The sequence below is a fragment of the Chinchilla lanigera genome, unplaced genomic scaffold (assembly GCF_000276665.1).
Source record: "Chinchilla lanigera isolate Chin_1 unplaced genomic scaffold, ChiLan1.0 scaffold00004, whole genome shotgun sequence".
Lineage (NCBI taxonomy): Eukaryota > Metazoa > Chordata > Mammalia > Rodentia > Chinchillidae > Chinchilla > Chinchilla lanigera.
Genome location: NW_004955405.1, coordinates 9,479,379 through 9,501,886, shown reverse-complemented (window position 1 = coordinate 9,501,886; position 22,508 = coordinate 9,479,379). Strand labels below are relative to the sequence as shown.

The window sequence follows — 22,508 nt, the reverse complement described above, 5'->3', positions numbered from 1 at the left end:
ACTATATCTGAACCATAACACTACAGTAATCCCTAAAATGACCGAAGGGACCTGAATATGACATACATTTAAAAGAGGAGTTCAGGTAAACGAGACTGTCAGGGTTCAGTTTGGTTGTTCCCAACCTGGAAAGCCAATCACTAGACAGGTGTAATCACAAGGACACTCACTGTAAAACCAAAATGAGGAATATTTAAGTTTACAGAGTCACACTACAAACCCAGTTTCTAGCCCCTCAGTGTCACTTGCTTCCAAACCTATAATGCTGCTCTCTACAAAGGAAATGTTTATCAAGTAAGTTTCATTCATCACTGATGGGGAAACCCTGAGCCCTAACTGATTACACTAATGGTCTCTGCCAAGATGGTCAAATCCACCTGGAGTTGTGCTCGCCCACAAGACAACCATCAAAATAGAGGTGAAGAATTCTAAAACTAGGAGTACATGGGAACAAGGGCTTCTAGACAGTCACATTTGATCAGCTCCTGCCATAAGACTGTAACAAGCACTGCAGATACCGAGCTACAGTATCTTACCATCAGGCCCAGGTATCAGACACAGACCTCAGCTAAGAGCTGGAGCACAGAAGGATTGAGGCACCTTGCTACAGAATGGCAAAGTGCTTGGTACTAAAGTTGTCTGGTACCACCATAATTATTGCCTGCTATCACTTCTGTGCATCTCTTAAAAGTTGGAATTTCCAAAAACAACCTTGTGTTTCTGTACTAAGAGTTGCTCCCTCCTTTTACTAGGGAGGATGAACTTTATATAAGCATGAAGCTTGTGGTGGCTTCTCCTTACCTGGTTATGCTCTTCCTGTCTATTTCCTCGTAACCAGAAGGCTCGAGAGGACTGTGTTACAAAATGCCATACTTATATCTGTTGTAACCTGACCAAAGCGCCACCATCCTCTTCTGTATGTGCCATTTCCCTTCACCCTCAAGTCACCCATTGTACCCTTAAAAACCCCCTGCTAAAAATCCCCTGCTGCAGTTCCCAGGCAATGCAAAAACACAAGAGCCAATTTGTTAACTCAATGTTCTTATGAAAACATCAGTTCTGAGAACTATAACCACCAGATGTACTTAACATCCTGCGAAGACAAGAGCTGGGTATTGAATGTTCCACGTTCCCCCTCCCTACCCTTTGCAGTTTTTTCCTTTATAACCCCCTCGCTGCTTCTCCTCAGGGCGCAGCAGTACAAAGCCGTCTGTATTCTGTGCCGCTGGGTACCAGCTTAAATAAAGCGCTTCTTTTTTTTTTTTTGGTTTTTCTCTGGTACCAGGAACCGAACTCACGACCTTGCGCTTGCCAGGCAGGCGCTTTTGCTGCTGAACTAAATCCCCAGCCCCAATAAAGCGCTTCTTTTTGCAAAGAGACATCTCATCCTTTTTGGGGTCCTTTTTCCTCGGTAGAGCATTTGGGGGCTCGTCCAGGATCAATATAAGGACCCCCCTTCTTCCCCCAGACTCTTTTCGCCAGACCCTTTCCGTCAGTTGATCAACTTCTGTAAGTATCCTCTCCTTTCTGTTTCGTTTTGGTGCGCACATTTGTGGCAGTGGCAGAACCTAACTCTCCCTCTGTGCTGGAGTGGGATGCCCTCCGGGGGCTTATCGCCCACTTCGTAATTTGGGGCTTCAGCCCATTTGACATTTGGGGTTTATACCCATTTGCCTTTTGTCTGCTCTTTCTAATTTGATCCTTCCCTCCCAGGTTGTATGCGACTCATCGGATATACGAGCCATAGTGATAACCTTTTCCCTGCAGGTCGCCCAATCAAAGGCAAACAAAGTCTTTTATGTGTGTTTACAATTTTCTGTGTCTTCTGTGGCACCTTGTCTTGTGTTGCTTTGGTCGATTTGTTTCTATCAAAGACTAACCATCAGCAACTAATCATGGGTCAAGGCTCTTCTTCTGTGGCCCTGACACCCTTAAATTTGATCCTTAATCATTTTGCAGATTTCAGGAAAAGGGCCCAAGGGTATAGAGAACCTCTCCACCCTGGGAAACTCCAAATATTCTGTTCCCTGGAGTGGCCACATGGTATCCCCAGATGGCCAGACACGGGGACTTTTGACCTGACTACTGCGGAGGCAGTCCGAAGATATGTCTTCGGCCCTCCCATACATCCTGACCAGACTGTCTACATACACGTTTGGATCGACCTCATTCATGATCCACCTTCTTGGTTAAAGAAGTTCCTTAAAGCTACCAAACAACAACCTGATAACCCTCCTCTGTTGGCTCCTTTGAAAGTGAAACCAAAATTGGAGCCGAGCCCGATTTTGCCAGCCGACAAGGAGGAGCCCCCCCGACTGCCTTATCGTCCCTCCACTCCCCCGGCACCTAATTCTCCAGATCCCGAACCCTCTGCTGAACCCTCTTTCCACTGTCCCCCCAGCCCTATCAGGACCAGAAGTTGGCCGCGACCTGACTCGCCCGAATCTACTGCTACCCCAGCCCTCCTTCCGTTACAAGAGATACCCAATCCCGATGATCCCACTGCCCCGGTCTTTACCTATGTCCCCGTCTCCACCTCAGATCTGTAAACTTGGAGAGGACAAAACCCCCCTTTCTCGAAGGACGCACAAGGGCTCATTTCTCTCCTAGAGTCTATTTTCTCTACCCATCATCCCACTTGGGATGATTGCCAACAGATTTTACAGATTTTGTTTACAGCAAAAAAAAGAGAACCCATTCGTGCCTTAGGTAGAAAGGCAGTGTGCGGTCCTGATGGAAACCCGTCGTCTGACCCGGACCTCCAGAACTCCACTTTTCTGCTGTCTCGCCCTGACTGGAATCCCAACGTGACCGCAGGTAAGGAGGCTCTCAATTGGTATTGCCAGCTCTTCCTAGAGGCCCTTAAGGGCGCTGCCAGAAAACCTACAAATCTATTCAAGGTATCCGAGGTAAGACAATTGGCAAATGAGTCCCCTTCGGGTTTTCTGAAAAGGTTACAGAAAGCCTATCGCATTTACACTCCCACAGATCCAATGGCTCCTGAGAATGCAAGGGCTATTAATAGTGCCTTTGTTACCCAGTCAACTCCCAACATCAGAAAAAAATTACAGAAACTTGAGGGACTTGGAGGGATGCCCCTTAGTCAGTTATTAGAGGTAGCCCAAAAGGTTTTTAAAAATTGGAAAGATTGCCAAGAAGCAACTGACAAAAAGCTAACTGAAGTGTTGGAGGTTTTAACCGAAAAGGTAACCGAAAAGAAAGGTAAGGACCGTCCTCCACTAGATAAGAATCAATGTGCATATTGCAAAGAGCCAGGGCACTGGAAAAAGGATTGTCCAAAACTTAAAGCCAAATTGGAAAAGGATGCAAGGACTTTGTTATCCCAAGACTGAGAAAGTCAGGGCTTTCGTGCCCCCCGAGCTCAGGTTAACCCTAAATGTGGGGGGCCAACCCGTTGATTTTTTGGTGGATTTGGGTGCAGCTCATTCAGTCATAACCAAACTGCTAGGAGAACCTACAGGACAAAACTTAAGAGTGTTAGGGGCTACTGATACTGCTAGATTTATCAAAAATTTCAGGCCCAACTTGCTAGACCTGGACAAAAGACTACACCACATGAATTCTTATGGGTACCTGAATGCCCTTACCCTCTATCAGGCCATGACCTTCTGCATAAACTAAAGGTCCATCTTAGTTTTGAAACAGCCACCACAACAGTACAATTGGACAAAGGCCTTCTAAAACCTCAAACCAAGGTCTTGGCCCTATACCCAGAGGGAGAAAAACATGTTATTGGAAGCCCCTAAAACTTCTACAGATAAAGACTTATTACATAAATGGATGCAAGAGGTTCCGAGAGTATGGGCAAAACAAAATCCTCCTGGACTGGCAGTCAACCAGGTACCTTTAATAATTGAACTTATTCCCAAGGCCACCCCCATACAGCTTAAGCAATACCCTATTGGCTTGCAGGCCTGCCAAGGAATAGCAAAACATATTCAGAGACTCAAGGATCATGGCATTTTAAAGCCTTGTGTTTCCCCTTAGAACACTCCTTTGTTGCCCGTGCAAAAACTGGGAACACAGGACTACTGGCCTGTGCAGGACTTGAAAAAAATAAATAAAAGAGTTATAACACTCCATCCTACAGTCCCTAATCCCTACACCTTGCTGAGCCTGTTGTGTCTGGAGCGGACCTGGTATACTGTACTGGATCTCAAGGATGCTTTCTCCACCTTGCCTGTGGCTCCGGTAAGTCAACCTAGTTTTGCTTTTGAATGGACAGATCCTTCATCGGGAGTGTCTAAACAGCTAACATGGACATGCCTCCCTCAGGGATTTAAAAATGCTCCAACCCTGTTTGATGAGGCCTTAGCAAGAGACCTGCTTGGATATAGGGAAAATCATCCAGAGGTAACCCTCCTACAATATGTGGATGACCTCCTGCTGGCTGCAGATTCATTTGACCATTGCAAAGAAGCCTCCCAGGCTCTCCTACAGGAATTAGATAAGTTGGGCTATAAAGTATCAGCAAAAAAGGCCCAAATCTGTCAAAAACTGGTGACTTATTTGGGCTATCAGATCGAAGAAGGAAAGCGCACTCTTTCCTCCCAGCGAATACGCGCCATCCTGCAGATTCCCACCCGTTACCAAGAAACAGATGTGTGAATTTCTGGGAGCTATAGGATATTACAGACTTTGCTGAAATTTTGCTGAAATTTTTCAATTTTGCTGAAATAGCCCAACCCCTTTATGATTCCTTAAGGGGGGTAACTCAAGACCCCCTAAAATAGACAATGTCTCAGGACCAGGCTTTCAAACAGTTGAAACCGGCCCTAACTGAGGTCCCAGCTTTGGCCCTCCCTGATTTGCAGAAACCATTCTCCCTCTATGTAGATGAAAAATGGGGAATAGCCAAGGGAGTCCTAACCCAATGCTTGGGACCCTGGCAAAGGCCTGTAGCTTATCTCTCCAAGAGACTGGACAATGTGGTGGCTGGATGGCCCCCTTGCTTGCGGATGATTGCCTCTGTGGCCCTCTTAGTCAAAGAGGCCCAAAAATTGACTTTTGGACAAAAACTCTTAATTGTCTCCTCACATTCGTTGGAGACCCTCATCAGAGCCCCGCCAGACTGATGGCTGTTGAACGCCCGAGCGATGCACTACCAAGCTTTACTCCTTGACCCGACAACTATCAGCTTCAAGGAAACAGCTGCTTTAAATCCAGCCACCCTGCTACCTGATGATGACCCCTCCCACCCCCTCCATGATTGCAAGGAGATCATCAATCATCTTGCAAGGTTGAAGCCAGATTTAACTGATGAGCCCCTGATAGGGGCTCCATGCTACTTCTCTGACAGGAGCAGCTACATCCTACAAGGTAAGAGGGTGGCTGGGGCAGCTGTCACCACGGACTCCCAGGTCTTATGGGAACAAGCCCTGGAACCAGAAACATCCGCACAAAGGGCAGAGCTCATCGCACTCACCGATGCCCTCAAGCTGGTGGAAGGTAAGAAAATCAACATTTATAGCTGATATGCATTTGCTACTGCCCATGTCCATGGAGCCATTTATCAGGAACGAGGCCTATTGACTTCTGGGGGCCAAAGGATCAAAAATGCACCCCAGATTTTGGACTTGTTAGCTACCATATGGCTGCCCCAAAGAGTGGCAATCATTCCATTGTAAAGCCCACCAGACTGGAGATGATCCTGTTGTGCGAGGCAACAATTTAGCAGATGCCACTGCACGTAAGGCAGCCATAAAATCAGTGGGGATTAAAACAACACGTGAGTTGTTACTGATGCCCCCGACCCTGTCTGAACCTATCTATTCTCAAAAAGATTTACATCTAGCGGCTCAGCTTCAAGCAAAGCCTAATGTTCCTGGGGGATGGTACCAGCTGCCTGATAAGAGAATCCTACTCCCCAAAGCCTTGGGACAAGAACTTATCTCACAGGCTCATCAGTCTACTCATCTCGGGAGGGGGGGGGGGTCAAAGCTAGCTACATTGTTCCAGGATCGCTTTTTCATTCCACAGTTAACTAAGCTTACCCAGTCCACAAGCCTTAGATGCCCTCAGTGTCAGCTTGTTAACCCCAAACGTCCACAACGAATTGAAACCACCCGGTACAGAGGGACCATGCCTGGAAAACATTGGGAGATAGACTTCACTAAAATGGGAAAGCCTAGACTTCAGAGATATAAATATCTGTTGGTTATGGTTGACACTTTCACTAGATGGGTTGAAGCATTCCCGACTAAGCCGACTGAGTCAGCTTTGATAATAGTCAAAAAGCTTTTATATGAGATAATACCTCAATTTGGCCTTCCTTTATCTATGGGGTCCGACAATGGCCAGGCTTTCATAGCCCCAATAACTCAAAAGTTAACTAAGGCTTTACAGATTGATTGGAAACTTCATTGTGCCTATCAACCACAGAGTTCAGGACAGGTGGAAAAAATAAATCAGACTTTAAAAACAATGATAACTGAAATGGCTCTGGGAACTGGCGAAAACTGGGTGAGTCTCCTTCTTTTTGCCCTTTTAGGAGTGCGTTGCACACTTTATGTTGCAGGGATCTCCCCTTTTGAGGCCATGTTCGGGAGACCCCCTCCCCTCATCCTCAAAATTGCTGAAGAAAAATTAGCTGATTTGGCTAATCAGGACCTCATTAAGTCTCTCCAGGTTCTCCAGCCCATCCTGCCTCGATCCATCAGTTATTCAAGCTGCAGCACCCTCCACCACCTGCCTCCACCCAGGATGACCTCTTGACTGTGCAACCCGGGGAACTGGTGCTCATCAAGCGACACCACTGAGGATCTCTTGAGCCACGCTGGGAAGGTCCCTTCATGATGGTCCTCAGTACTCCGACAGCAGTCAAGGTCACCAAAAAGACTGCTTGGATATATCATTCTCACATCAAACCAGTCCGGACCCCAGATGAAGACCAACCTTCAGATAAGTGGACTGTGGCCTCTTCTGGAGACCCTTTAAAGCTTAAATTAACCAAATGTACTTGATTGTTCTGATCTTATGCATCCTCCCTCGTGGGGACACAAATAAACTGGGCCATGACCCAGTACATGGGACTTGGAAATTAACTGATTACAACACTGGGGAGGTATTGGCTTCCAACACCACTGTTCATGGGGAAATTAGGATAGATCTGTGCCAATTATTAAATATAAGTCCAAAACCCCCCAGAATCTCCTATATGCCAGGTGTTGGGGCCAATATCTGTGGAAACGTGCCTAACCAAAAGAAATTACAGTCTATTCCATGGTACCTCTGCCCCCAAACCCAATATTATAAAAGGGTACCTTACAGCTATGGGACCCAATCCTGTGTGTACTCGCAGGACACAGAGTTTTTCTGTCCATACTGGAGCTGTGTCACTATCTCCCCTTGGAATGGAGGCAATGCAGATGAACACCTTCGCCTTACCCGCAGTACTCCTAGCCCACGTGACCTTAACCAATGCAACCTGATGACCTTTACAGCAAAGGAGCCCACCAGCAGACTCTAAAAAGAAGGATTACATTATAGTATCAGACTCTAGACTTCACCTTGTTATAACCCTGGAAACTCTTTTACTATACAGTTCATTCCAGGGCCCCCACACATAGCTCCTGCTCGCCCCATAGGACCCCTAGTTCCCCTACCACCTCCACCCTGCCGCACTCCCTCTTCTTCCCCTCTGCCTACTACATGCCCCCCTTCTCCTTCCTCTGAAACAGTTACATCCTTGTTCCCCGCCACTCTCACTGCACCCCCAGACCCTTTCTTGCCTCTAGATATTGCTTTCCAGTTCCTAAATTTCAGCTCGCCTAATCTTACCATTGACTGCTAGCTATGCCTTCCCTCTCATCCACCCTACTATACAGGCACTCCTGTGACAGCAGAGCAGCTTTCTAACTCTTCCGCTGAAGACCCTACTTGCTGGTGGGGCTCTAAGCCCCTGCTCACCTTGAACAATGTCCAGGGCACACCTGACACATGTGTCTACTCTGCCTCTTATTCTCTGCGAACTTCACCTTATGCTTCACTTTGTAACCTGATCTCTTCCATTCAGATCTCCAATTTTTCATACCCCGCTAATCAACATTTGGTTGCTCCAAACGGAACTTGGTTCGCCTGCACTTCAGGTATCACTCCCTGCTCTATGCATCATTTGTTCACTCAGCATCCTAAACTTTGCATCATAGTACACATTTTTCCTCAGGTCTATTGGTATTCAGGAGAAAATGAGAAAAGCCACATTGTGTCCGGCTCACTCCCCCAGGGACTTCACCTCCAAAAAAAAAAAAAAAAATCCTGTCCCCACCCTGCTAGGAATAGGGATAGCCGGATCCCTGGGATTAGGAGTATCTAGTCTAATCATTAAAGACCAAAATTACAGACACCTGAGTGCACTCATTGATCAAGATCTAGCTTCCCTCAGTGACTCAGTGTCTAAACTAAAAGACTCCCTTAGTTCCTTGGCAGAGATGGTACTACAAAACCGACGAGGCCTAGATTTGTTATTCTTAAAAAAAGGTGGCCTTTGTTTAGCTTTAAAAAAAACCTGTTGTTCATACGCCAACCACGCTGGTGTCATCTGACAAAATATGGCTAATCTCAAAAAAAGATTACAGAAAAGAAAACGAGCTAGACAAGCTAAATTAAACTGGTTTGAATGATGGTTCTCCTTCTCCCCTTGGTTAACAACTCTGGTAACCACTGCCGCTGGACCTCTATTAATTTTGCTTGTTTGTGTAACCATTGGGCCATGTATCATTAACAAACTGCTAAATTACGTTAAGAACCGGGTACAAACTATTAAGCTAATGGTTCTTTTTTTTTTTTTTTTAAGCTAATGGTTCTGAGGACTCAGGGTTATAAACAAATTCCTCTGACTTAGTCTATGAGGCAAAGATTTGCCTCACTAACATAAAATCAGTTGGGAATGTTGTAACCGGACCAAAGCACCGCCATCCTCTTCTGTATGCGCCATTTCCCCTCACCCTCAAGTCACCCATTGTACCCTTAAAAAACCCCTGCTAAAAATCCCCTGCTGCAGTTCCCAGGCAATGCAAAATCACAAGAGCCAACTTGTTAACTCAGTGTTCTTATAAAAACATCAGTTCTGAGAACTATAACCACCAGATGTACCTAACATCCTGTAAAGACAAGATCTGGGTATTAAATGTTCCTACCCTTTGCAGTTTTTTCCTTTATAACCCCCTCGCTGCTTCTCCATGGGGCACAGCAGTACAAAGCCCGTCTATGCTCTGTGCCGCTGGGTACCAGCTTAAATAAAGCACTTCTTTTTGCAAAGAGATGTCTCATCCTTTTTGGGGTCCTTTTTTCTTGGTAGAGCAGTATCTAATCAAAAAGGAGTGGGCAAGGTAAAAAAAAAAAAATCTCTCCCCAAATGAGTTTCTCCTATTAGTAATTCAAATTAGAAATGTGTGTTATTATGAAGAGTCATTTCTAAAACACTTGAAAATCCAGGAGATATTTAATGTACCAGCTCTCTTTTCTTTCATAAATTTTTCTATCAAATTCATGCCAATAATAATAATCACAGAAAAGGAGAATATTAAAAAGCAATACTCCTAATTTTATGGAAACATGAGTTTCTGTTTGAATGATGTTATGCAAAAATGAGATTTCCTTTTCAATCTACTGAAATGTGCATTTCTTTCATTAGCATATATACCCTATGATAGAGTACTGCAAGTTAGTACACACATGCACACATACACACACATGCAACACTGTGCACTCTTTGACTTCATGACATCTCCAATAGGTCTGGGGCAGTGGGAAATCCCAAAATCCTGGTAGGGCAACACTCATTCCCTTTATGCTATTGCTGCCCTTTTAGATCATAGGACTCTGCCCAGGCTGGGCTCAAAGATACAATATAACCCTGAAATTTAGACAATAAGCTTTCTCTCAACTATCAAAGCAGCCCATTTCAAAGGTAAATATTTTAAAAAATAGGAACACAAGCCCATAATCAAAACAAAATAACCTTTCAGAAGCAAAAAGTAAATATTTCTCCACATTGAAAACTATTTTGGCCATCATAGAAAACAAATAGGACATTTTCACATGCAACAGTGCACAATTACTCACTTTAAAGGTCAGAAACAGCCTCAGAAAGACTGACCCAAAGGACTCATATGAGCTCTAAGTCCAGAGCCCCTACTTTATCACAGTAGAAAGTAAACCCACTTTGACAATAAATTTGCACTTACATTATATAGTTGGGACAGTCACTGTGTTCTGTTGTATTGAGTCCAAGACAGAAGTTTAGCCCCAAAAACTCATTATGCTGCAAAGCCTATAACACAGATGAGAGTAGGCAAATTAAGTAGCTTCAAATTTTAAAACATTTCCAAGAAATTATCACAATTATGTCTTGTGGCTTAATCTTTATTATTATTTCTAAAGCACACCAAGTTTCACATTCATAATCTTTGTCACAGCAAAGCAGCTACTTTTTTTGCTATTTAGAGAACTGGCTTTGGAATGATGCTTCAAATTGGTCAAAAAGAGAGACCTCTGGCTCCCTCGATAGATTGCTCCATAGATCCTTCCTTATCTCTCAAATATTTTAACCCCATAAACATTACAGTTAAAATGTTCCAACGCTGCTCAATGAATATTGCTTACTGATGGAAATTATTTTCATCAAAACCAGTTGTAATTATGGAAAATAGAAACTTGGTATACTGCATAAAGACATTATTCTTCAGAGCAAATTAACTTAATAAAGCCAATATTGCAATGGCATTGTCTTTGTTTCCATTTTAATATCCATTTCTATATAAACCTCACATTCTAGTCTCCTATCCTCTCATTTATTTCTTTATTATACAGAAATACATCAATATGTTTTCCATTGGGCTGGGGATTTAGCTCAGCGGCAAAAGCGCCTGCTTGGCAAGCGCAAGGTTGTGAGTTCGGTTCCCGGTACCGGAGAAAAACCAAAAAAAAAAAAAAAAAAAAAAAAAATGTTTTCCATCAAGTAGTTAACCTTTCCCATTTACTATGAAATTTCTCTAAACCTTTGATGTCCCTCAGACAATGGGGTGACTGGGAAACCCAGATGGCCCCCTGACCTTGTGCTAACCAAGGCTAATAGTGTATTCTCTTTAACTGCTCCTGAAAGGAGATAACTATAACTCATGGTCAGGTAAATGAGACAGTCATGGTTCAGTTTGGCTGGTCCCAACCTGGGAAGCCAATAACAAGACAGACACGGACACAGTCTTGGTTACTTTTCTATCGTTGCTGAGATAAACTACCCAACATCCAAAATTAAGGAAGGAGGGGTCTACTTTGCTCACAGTTTGTGGATGTTTCAGTCCATACTCCCTGGCATCAAGGCAGAGTGGCACATAGCAGAGGACAACAGTTCACAGCAGCGGGAAACAGCAAAAGCAACAAGAACAAAAAGGGAAAAGCAGCAAGCAGCTTCTTTCCCTCCCTTACATTATATGCAAACTACCCACCCCAGGGCGGGTGCAGTACTCACACCCATAATCCCAGCATTGGACCATAAATCAATCATAAATTCCTGAAGCCCACCCCATGACTGCATGAGGCATTGGGGGAACATCCACACACAAACTATAACATTCTGTCCCTGTCCCCTCAAAGACTCATGTACCTCCCTTCATGACAAAGAAATTCTAGTCCATCTCTAAGAGTTGCCAGTGTCCTAACAGATTTAGCATTGCTGAAAAGTCCAAGTACCAAGTCTTCTCTGAGATGTAAGACAAACTCTTAGATGTGACCCCCTGTACAAATGAAAACAAAGTTAAACATTTGCAACATTCAGTGGCGCAAGGCAAACATTAGCATTCCAAAAGGTACAAACAACAGCCTGTGTCTCTGCCCTCTGTGTGCCTGGCACTGCCAGGAGATACTGGTTCAGAAGGCCCACAAACCACTAACACTGGGGTTCAAGATTGGGCCCTCCCTGCGTGTGCCCTTCACCGGCTGAGCTATTAGATCAGGTGGTCCCTGATCTGCTGACACTAAGGTTTGCATCTGGGCTTTGTGTGCACCCTGACCTCCCAGAGATCACAGAAATAGGTGGCCCACGATCTCCACCAGTGCATCCTGCATCCAGCTCCAGCATGCACCCTGAGCTGCCTGGAGACACTGAATCAGGTGGTCCACAAACTGCTTAATCTGCGGTTTGTGTCTAGGCTCTGCCTGAGCCCTGAACTGTCTGGGGACAAGGACCAAGTGGTCTGTGATCACACCACCAATGCAGCCCACTTCTCGGTCATAAGCGTGCCCTGAGCTTCCTGGGGACACTTGAGCAGGCGGTCTGCGATCTGCAGATATTGTGGTTCATGCCTGGGACCTGGGAGAACTAGGTACACTCTGCCAACCACCAGAAGACCCTAGTGTGAGCAGCCAATCTCGGCAGCCAATGAGGGGCAAGTCTGACCACAAAGATAACTAGGGATGCTTGCAAACTTTGCTGAGCTGCCAGGGAAGAGGGAGCAGGATGCTCTGCCTCCAGCATCAGATATGACGAGACAAATGTCTAAAATACAATCTCTAACTCCACCCCACCCAGAACAAGTCCAGGAGACACCAACATAGCAGAACTTGGTAAACACACACCTGAAATCACATGACATGATTGCCATGGAAGTAAAGAAACAACTCCATCAGGCCACAGAAGACATCATATCAGCAATAATGTCTCAGGTAAAAAACGAAATCACAACAATAATGACAGAATTGCTCAACACATCTTAAGACATATAGAAAAAAATAGATGAGCATAGGAAACTGATGGAAATGTTAAATGAAAAATACAGGAGTGAACTAGAATGCATGGAACAAATTCAGAGATATCCAGGAAATCAAAATTTCCACTGAAAGCTGGCAAAACTGCTCGAATGAAGCTGAAGACAGGATTTCAGTTCTTGAAGACAGCATGGCAGCTAATGATCGTGACAGGAAGGATCTCTTAAAATTAGCAAGGAACCAGGAAATCACTTCAGCGGCTGCAAGATGAGGCAAAGAGAAATAATGTAAGGCTAATAGGAGTCAACAAAACACTAGGAGGCAACACAAATGACATAAAGAGACTATTTGCAGAAATAATAGTAGAAAATTTCCCAACCATGGAAAAAGATTCTGACATACAGGTAAGTGTGGCATATAGAACTGCAACTAGTCATAACCAAAATAAAACTACACCCAGATATATAATAATCAAGATCCCAGACATACAGCAAAAGAACAGAATATTAAAAGCTACGAGAGAAAAGAAAAGAGATCATCTATAAAGGAAAGCCCATCAGAATCAAAGCAGATTTCTTAACACAAACCATCCAATCGAGAAGAGCATGGAGCAAAGTATTATAGGTCCTGAGACAAATAGCTTCCAACCAAGATTGATGTATTCTGCAAAACTATCCTTCAAATTTAATGGAGAAATAAAATATTTCCATGACAAAGAACAACTGAAGAACTTCATGAGTGCCAAACCAACCTTACAAAGAGTACTAAAAGATATTCTAGACAGAGGAAGAAATGACCACAATTTCAAGAACAACAATAGAAAGGAACCCTCAAGCAAAGCAATTAAACAGAGAGAAAAAGCAGAAAACCAACAGCAAGTAAATAACATGACAAAGACAATCCAACACACATCAGTTATAACCATTAATGTAAATGGCCTTGATTCACCAATCAAAAGAAACAGACCTGCAGGGTGGATTGAGAAACAAAATCCAACAATATGATATATATAAGAACAGCCACAGCACAAACATACTCAGCCACCTAATCTTTGACAAAAGGGCCAAACAAGTTCAATGGAAGAAAGAGAGTCTCTTTAATAAATGGTGCTGGAGAAACTGCCTTGCCACTTGCCGAAGACTGAAAATAGACCCAAGTCTATCACCATGCACCAAACACAAGTCAAAATAGATCACAGATCTCAATGTTAAAACAGAAACACTAAATCTATTGGAAGAGAAAATAGGTAAAAATCTTGAAGACATAGGGGTAGGCAGAGAGTTCATGAACATAAACCAAACCGCATAGGAAATACTTCAAAGAATCAATAACTGGGATCTCATCTTACTGGAAAGTTTTTGCATATCTAAAGAAATCACCAGCAGAGTAAAAGGAAAACCCACAAATTGGGAAAAAAATTTTAGCTGACTGTCCATGGGACAAAGATCTTCTATCTAGAACATATAAAGAATTCAAAAACAACAGACCTCCCAAATTCAAGGACCCAATCCAAAATGGGCATCTGAGATGAGTACACACTTTTCAGATAAAGAAATACAAATGGCAAATAAATACACAAGAAAATGTTCAACATCATTAGTCATTTGAGAAATGCAAATTAAAACAACACTGAGATTTCATTTCACCCAAGTAAAAATGACTATCATTAAGAAATCAACCCATAACAAATGCTGGTGAGGCTGTGGAGAAATAGGAACTCTTCTCCACTGCTGGTGGGAATGCAAACTGGTGAATCCACTGTGGAAATGAGTTTGGAGATTCCTCACCAAACTAGGTCTGGAGGTCCCACTGAACCCAGGAACTCCCCTTCTGGGTATTTTCCCAGAAGAAATGAAAACATGATATCACAGACATATATGTGCAGCTATGCTGAAAGCAGTGGAATTTGTAATACTTAAATTGTGGAAGCAACCCAAATGTCCATCCACTGAGGAATGGGTAAAAAAGTTGTGGTATTTTTTATATAATGGAATGTTAATCAGGTATAAAGAAAGATAAACTTGAAGCTTTTATAGGTAAATGGTCACAACTGGAGACCATACTCATAAGTGAAATAAATCAGACCCACCCGTGTAAACAATGTATTGTCTCAATGTAAGAACCTGAAAGAGTGAATAAAATTAGGAGGTATGATAAACATTATGAAATGAAAGGAAAATGCTCAAAAGTAAAGAACAACTGGGATGAGGGAACAGAGAAAAGAAAGGGAAAATTTATGTTTATATGTATATACAAGATGGCTAATGATGTACTACTGACTTCTATCACTTTACTGAAATGAACAGTTAATGATTAATTATTTGACCAGTCTTACATGTCTATATTTGTTTTCCTCAGTAACCACTTTGAAGAAATCAATATGTAATATAACAGCCATTGTTAATTTCCTATCATCTTGTCTAAATTTCAGTATTGCATATATTGTTCTTGTATTATTTTGTAAATGTACATTTTTAAATGTTTTCGTTCTTTTATTTTTTTAAATTAAAAAAAAAGGAAAAAAAAAAAAAAAAAACCAAAAGTGACAAACAGGGTTATATAAAGCATTGGGACCAAAGCAAGTCTAAAATCCAGCAGGAAAAACATTAAGTCCTGTAGTTCCATGTGGAACATTCCAAGCAATCTGTGATAAATTATGAGCTCCAAAGGCCTTGTGTGGCTCCACCCCTATTGCACTTCTGCTGGTTGTAGCTCCTATGGCTCCGCTCTTGGGCCCTCCTTGCAGCTTTCCTCAGACAATCCACGTTCCTGGCTTCTCCGAACTTCTGAGGTCTCTACTACACTTTAGGTTTCACACTCACATCTTCACACATTGCCCTCTCAGGGCGTACTGCCTGGCCTCCCAGGCCTTCTGAAATCTAGGTGGAATGCAGCCTGGTGAATCCACTGTGGAAATGAGTTTGGAGATTCCTCAGCAAACTAGGTCTAGAGGTCCCAGAACTCTTATATTCTGTATGTGCCTAAAACCAGTGCCATGTGGATGATGCCAAGGTCTGCTGCCACCTGGAGCAGTAGCCAAGCTTTCCTCTCTTTTGGCAATAGTGGTCTAGTGCCCAGATCACTGAGCACTCTGAATCCAATTCTGAGGAACAAATTCTCTATGCCACTGCCATTCTGAAACTTCGTGCGGCCATCGCCATTCTGGCACATGGCGCTCTGCAACTTTCTCCTCAAAGCAAAGTCTTTCACCTTTGCAGTTTTGAGGCTACAAAGGGTGGAGACTTGCTGCTTCTTGTGATGCCCTCAGGTCATCTTTTCTAATTCTGTTGCTTTTCAGCAATGGAGATCTCCTCAGCTCTATCTTTACAATCCACATCTTTACTGGAGCTTCCTTTCTGGCCAAACTCACAACAATAATTATCCAGCTGGGCTCTTTGCTCTTGATTTGCAAAATAAATCTGGTTAAAGGCCCAACAATAGCCATGTTACTGTCCCAACATCGAACTGCCTGGAAATGTGTTTGTCAGATTAATCAATCTGCCACTCTTAATCTCAATCTCAGGCAAAGTCTCTGGACACAACAAAATGCAGACAAACTTTCTGACAAGCCATAACACACATCATCTGGAGTCCAACAACCAATGTAGTATTTCTTCCCAGCAGAAAGCTCCAAAACTCAAGTCTTTACCAGCAGGATTTCTATCAGCCCTCTGGTCTTCTGAGTTCTGCCCAGAATCATCCATACAGAACAGTCTAAGGCATTCCAGCACTTCTCTTTCAGGTGACATCTGTGAACCTTTCCAAACTCTTCCCACATGTCATTTCCAAAGGCTCTTCAACCACATAGTCAGATATAGTCAGAGCAAGGACCCCACTCCTCTGGTACCAAATTCTGTCCTGGTTACTTTTCTCTTCTTGCTGAGACAATATACCCAATGTCCAAAATTAAGGAAGGAAAGGATTATTTAGCTCACAATTTTTGGAGGTTTCCGTTCATACTTGCTGGCTCCAAGGCAGAGTGGCACATAGCAGACAACAATAGTTCATGGCATTAGAACACAGCAAAAGAAAGAAGAGCAAAAAGGGAGAAGCAGCATGCAGCCTCTTTCCCTCCCTTACATTATACGTAAACTACCCACTCCAGGGTGGTTGAAGCACTGATACCCATAATCCCAGCATTGGACCATGAATCAATCATAAACTCTAGAAGGCCACCCCATGACTACATGAGGTCTGGGTGGACATCCAGACACAAACCATAATGGACACTTACCGTAAAACCAAAATGTGGAATACTTAAGTACTGAAACCATGAAAACACAGGTGCAATGGTTTCAAAATACAGTGACATACTCAAAAAAATCTATGAAAACAAAAAAAGAACAACAAATCATAACCAATCCAGTGATTTCAAGAGGAATTCTAAAGACCCTGTTCAAGAACCCGACAATATTCTAACCATTTCTGAGAGGACCAACTGGGTCTTGAAATTCTTTTCACTTATCTAAACACTAATCTTTTTCCTCTGCACATGAATACCTCTGCATAGCTTCAGCTGCTAAAGATGTGAAAGAAAGAACAACACCTTAAAATCTATGTTATATAGTTCTTTTATTATTAAATTTAAATTTGTGTTACATAATAGTTCTGTTCCTTCTTGGGAATTGATACATGCATATGACATCTTCATCAGTTTTGACTGCTTTATTGCCTTCTTGCTTTCCACTATCTCTCTTTTGTTTAACTTATTTGTTTTCTGTATCTCATATAAGAGAAATGATATCTACAGTGATATCTAATACAATATAAATGCTACCTAATTTATTACACTGTAAAGTTTAAGCAATTATGGCAAAAAATGAAAAAACTGTTAAGTACACACATGGTATTTGTTTTATACGTTCAATTGGAGGTTTGTGGAATCTTTGCATACAGAATCCATGAAGGGACAACTATACTGACTATTCTAAGGATACCACAACTATCTGTTTCCTTAACAAACCTGGTCATCTAGGAACAGACCAGAACAATGCCAAGTATCCTATGCCCCTCTCTAATCTATACAACAGCAAGGTTGTTATTCATAAAGTTTTGCTTTCTAAATCTAAGAGTTTATGAATAATGTGGGGTTCAAAATGCAAGCTTAGGGTTACTCAAAGCCTAGAACTGATAAATAGCATAATGTGGCAATATGTAAAAGAAAATATACCCCATATCTCCATTTAAACCTACCAAAAAGTGGTAGCATGGTGGAGATATAAGGAAGGACTCCTCAAGATGAGTAAGAGACAGCTACGGGATTCACATCAAACTCATCCTAACTGGGAGAAGCCTTACAGGGATATGCAAAACAATGACAGTATTGCTAGTGTATCTGCATATATTCAGAAAACCTAACCACGTGTTCAGTACATAACACAGCAACTTTGTGTAAAATTTGGTTTTATAATTGGTGTTATGGTTTAGATCCAGAATTCCCCCAAACTTTCATGTGTTCAGAAGAAGGGCTTTTGAAAAGTGATGAGCCCATGGGAGGTGCTACATGATCAGCAGATTAATTCACTGACTAGTACATTCATTGTTGAGTGTGCTACTAGAAGGCGGGGCCTGGTCTGAAGAGGTAAATCACTTAGGGGTGTGACCTGGCAGAAAATGTCCTCCTCCCTGGATCCTCCCTTCACATTCTGTTTCCTGGTGAGGGAAAACAATGAGGCAACTGGTTCCATTTATCTGACAGCAAAATTTGGGAACATGTTTGATTATAAATAAGCAACCATTAAAAAAAGAGAGACAGTGATAAGCCAGGAGAAGTGATGTAAGCCTGTGAATCTCAGCTACTCAGAAGAATGAAGCAGACAGACTGAAAATCTGAGGCCAACAGAGGCAAACTAGCAAGACCTTGTCTCAAAATAAAATGAAAAGAGTTGGAAATATAGCTCAGTGGAAGAGCAACTGGCTGGCATGTGAATGGCCTTGGGTTCAAGCCCTAGTATTAAGAAAATGAAAAAAAGAAAACCAAAAGTATATTCCTATCAGAGATTCTTAGAAATTCAGAAATGAGGTGACATAGTACAGTGGACATTGGAATTTTCCAGTATTTTTAAAACACTTCGTTTCAAAACACAAGACCCCAAGACAGACTTTGCATGCGACACACTGTTACACTTCTCATGTAGCTTCGCTTTCATCCTAGAGAGTAGTAACTCCAGCCGTACCACCTCTGCTGTAGCAAAAAAGCCAGCAGATCTCTAACACCAGCAGGAAAGGCAGGCAGATAGCATGACACTTTTATGAAACAATTGACAAACCATAATATTTCTGGTTTTAGGAGTGCCAGTATATAAGATTTCACAGTGCTGCCAGAATGACCTTTTTAAAGGTAAATTACTCAGCACATGTTAACTCAGTTACAGTAACTACACTAGAAGAGCCTTTAAAAAAAGACTGGACAAGGGCAAGGAATAAACCTAATATTCTGTACTATAAATTATATGTCAGTCTATGGTCTCTTGAAAGCATCAGAGTCCCATGTACAAAATATTCCTAGCAGGTTTTACCAGGCAGATGAATATACACAGGGGAAACAAGGGGAGAATTTCCCTCTCACAGAAGCACAGTTTATACTCACCATCATAAACACAAAATAGAGGTTCATGGAAAATGTTGTCACATACTCCAAACGTGGTTCTATTTCAATGGCCAGTGCCATGGAACTGGCTGTGTAAGTCACCAGGATAACAGTAAGCATCATGATGAAGAAGGCTTCTGCCCCTGCTTTCAATCCTAACCAAGAAAAGAAGGGGTCAATCCAACTGCCTACATCACCATGTTTTGGGAACAATTTATTGGACAAACAACAGTATAATCTAACAAACTAATATCACAATGAAAAGAGTCATCCACTTTCAACCTACCCAGGTCACCAATTTCACTGACCCTCCATGTAACTACATAAAGTTTTCATACAGTTTTTCTTTTCACACTTACTGCAGAAACACTTCTCCATGCAGCACCTATGCTCCCTTGTGTGGGCCTAGGAACAATTTCTGAGTTCCTGAGGTGAGGTGCCCCAGACAACACAATGGACCAGCATTCTCCTGCCTTGGCCTCTCACAGGAAGCTCAGCCATAGTCGTTCACTTCCCCAGACACCTGCACAGCACTCAGTGTTTGCTGTGACTGCACAGTGAGGAGCGTGGGGTCAGGACTCCATGACTTCATAGTGGTTTTAATAATTGAGACTGGGTAGGGGGCCTTCATAAACTAAGTCCCCTGGACATAGCACCACATGACTCTGTGATGGAGGATGGGGCTAAGCTGAGTTCCACAAACTATTTCATAAAGTATAATGAGCTCATGTCACACATCACACAAACTGAAGATTTAGAAACTGGTGCAAGAACACAAAGAGGAGTTTTGAGACCTCGATTCCACTCCTAATTCTTTGGATGCACATCTTCCTGATAAAATGAAATATCTAAGCTCTATACGTGGTTCTTATCCCCCAGTGCATTATCAAAACGAGAGTTTTGGTGTGTGTGTGTGCACACACGTTTGTGTGCCCTCATTCACATGTCTTTGAGTGGATGCACACATACATAGGAGTATCACTGAAATATAATATAAGGAAATTTTGATGAGCATGGGATGAAGGCTGAAAATGCAAAAATGAAACTGTCTACAACTACCAAACAAGTACTACAAAGTAGAAGGCAGAAGGAATAATATGTGTTTTGATATTTTGACCTCTCTATATACATCTCTATAGATATTAACGATATTACCTATTTATATTTATATCTATAAGGAAACACACAGAAGGATAGAAAAATATACATAAATTGGCAATAAATATTCCAGCATAATCTCAAATGGTTTTATAAATGATTTCCACCTTTGTGTATGACACACTGTAAATATGTCTTACTGAAATCCAGGTTTATAGTTTAAAAAGTTCAGATGGGAAAAAGTCTTGAGAAAAATACCCATATACCACAGTTATTTTAGAGAATGCACAGTGGTTACACATTTCCTCTCTAGCTTATGGCTTTGTTTGCATTTCAGAGAATCATAAAAATGCAGGCAAGAGAATATTAGTTTCACCTCATATGCAAGTCTAGAGACAACCTTCTTGTCTTATTACTTACCAAACAGAAAATATAGAATAAAGGTAAATATAACAGTTGGCAAAAACCTCCTAGGGATTAACTCAGCAAATAGTTTTCCAAAGAAATAAGATGACAGTCCATAGTATCCACTGGTATACTCGTGTCTATAGAAGAAAAATATACATTGTACATCCCAGATTAACTTCAGAAGGTACAGACCCGAAGAAAAACTACTCACTGTATAGAATTTTGTTGCACTATGGCATAAAAAGACAACTTCCCATGTCCTCTAGGCTACCCACTCCCACACCCTTCATACACCCGCATATAAGCTGTAGGAGGCGCTCACTGCGACCCTTTCTCATTATACAACTCCCTCCTGCAGCTGTCCACACTGGCCCCAGAATCCTGCTCCAGGTGCACAGAATCTGCATCTCCTCACTCCCCAGAGACTCTGCCCCTTCTCTGATGCTGGTTCTCTCTGAAGAACTGCAGTCATGTTGGCTTTTCCTTTCCTCTCTTCTATTATTGTTATTATTATTATTATTTTTATTACTACCATTTAGATATGCATAATGATCACATTCATCATAGGGAATGTGCACCTGTACCTGCTATAAAGAAGTTGTTTCCAAGGCCTACAATGCAGCTTCAGATCATTAATCACTCCTTACTTCTTCTATTCTTATGCAAAAAGACTTCTTTCTGTCATGATCATGTCTCCAGCTAAGCAGCTGTGTCAGTCACCGAATCCTAAGCTTCCGCTTTCTCGCACTGTGCTCTCATAATTCCAAACTATTTCACTAGTGTCTTACCCTTTCACCTCTCTGATGACTCCTTTCCTTGGCATGTAAATACGAGCAAATTCTCTTCTATCTTTGAAAGACACAGAGACAAAACCAGCCTGCTCCTCACTGTAAAGCTGCCCTCTCAGTCTTTCCACTCCTCCATGCCACGAGGGCTAACCTTGCTCATAGTCTTTGTCAACTTTACCCCTTCCTCCATTTCACTGCTGAACCCACCATGTAATCACCACCAGTCCCCCCAAGCTATTCTTGCCAGTGTGTCTATGACCAGTTATTTGTTAAAAACAAAAGCTTCTCTTCAGCCCCTTTCTCAGTTCCACTGGGATTTGCTGACCACACCCTGATCTTGAAACCCCTTTCCCTAGGTAGCAGACTCTACCCACTGTTGCTGTTCCACTCCACTCATGACTCTCTTTTAAATCAGCATTAGTACATACGAATTTCAAAAGCCTGTGTATGTAATAAATATATAGATAGTGTATATTTGTCAATTAAACAAATAAAGTAAAGCTACCAGTAATCCCTAGGATGGCATCCTTGGCCCAATTCTCAATGGAACCAATTTGCCCAACAGTCACCACACTGGTTAGAACAGGAATCTACTCACATGAACAGCTTCTTCTCAAGCATGAAGATCTCCCCAGCTGACACGCTGCTGAAACACTGAAAGACTGTCAGTGTGAAGAGCACTGAGGCTCTGCCAGGTGAAAACAAGAACAAGAACACCACAGTGAATTCACCAAACACCATCAGGCCGATTTTCTACCTGCAGAACTCTTTTCATGAATAATATTACATTAAACAAATTATTTAAACTTTTCTTTACAAAAGCTGGAATTAGTCTGGTTACAAGTGAGAGGGGAGTCAGCACCCCATAGGCTCTCTCCTCCATCTCTGTCTCTACAGCT

The 22,508-nt window shown here is 42.3% G+C and overlaps 2 protein-coding genes across 4 annotated transcripts in view; both read right to left on the bottom strand.

Moving 5' to 3' along the window:
- The window catches only part of LOC102022249 (ATP-binding cassette sub-family G member 2-like), a 71,826-nt gene that overhangs the window by 10,323 nt on the left and 38,995 nt on the right, over positions 1–22,508 (bottom strand). Inside the window, exons 12-17 of one of the 2 annotated variants that reach the window (XM_013517498.1) lie at positions 22,208–22,297; positions 20,834–20,958; positions 19,316–19,470; positions 16,961–17,050; positions 10,209–10,294; positions 6,015–6,106 (exon numbers count right to left, since the gene is read on the bottom strand). In XM_013517498.1, the coding sequence (XP_013372952.1) occupies positions 6,015–6,106; positions 10,209–10,294; positions 16,961–17,050; positions 19,316–19,470; positions 20,834–20,958; positions 22,208–22,297 (638 nt within the window). The remainder of the gene's footprint in view (positions 1–6,014; positions 6,107–10,208; positions 10,295–16,960; positions 17,051–19,315; positions 19,471–20,833; positions 20,959–22,207; positions 22,298–22,508) is intronic. The other variant, XM_005374295.2, reaches the window with a different exon arrangement.
- Positions 1–22,508, bottom strand: part of LOC102022559 (ATP-binding cassette sub-family G member 2-like) — a 169,970-nt gene that overhangs the window by 113,053 nt on the left and 34,409 nt on the right. The window lies entirely within an intron of this gene.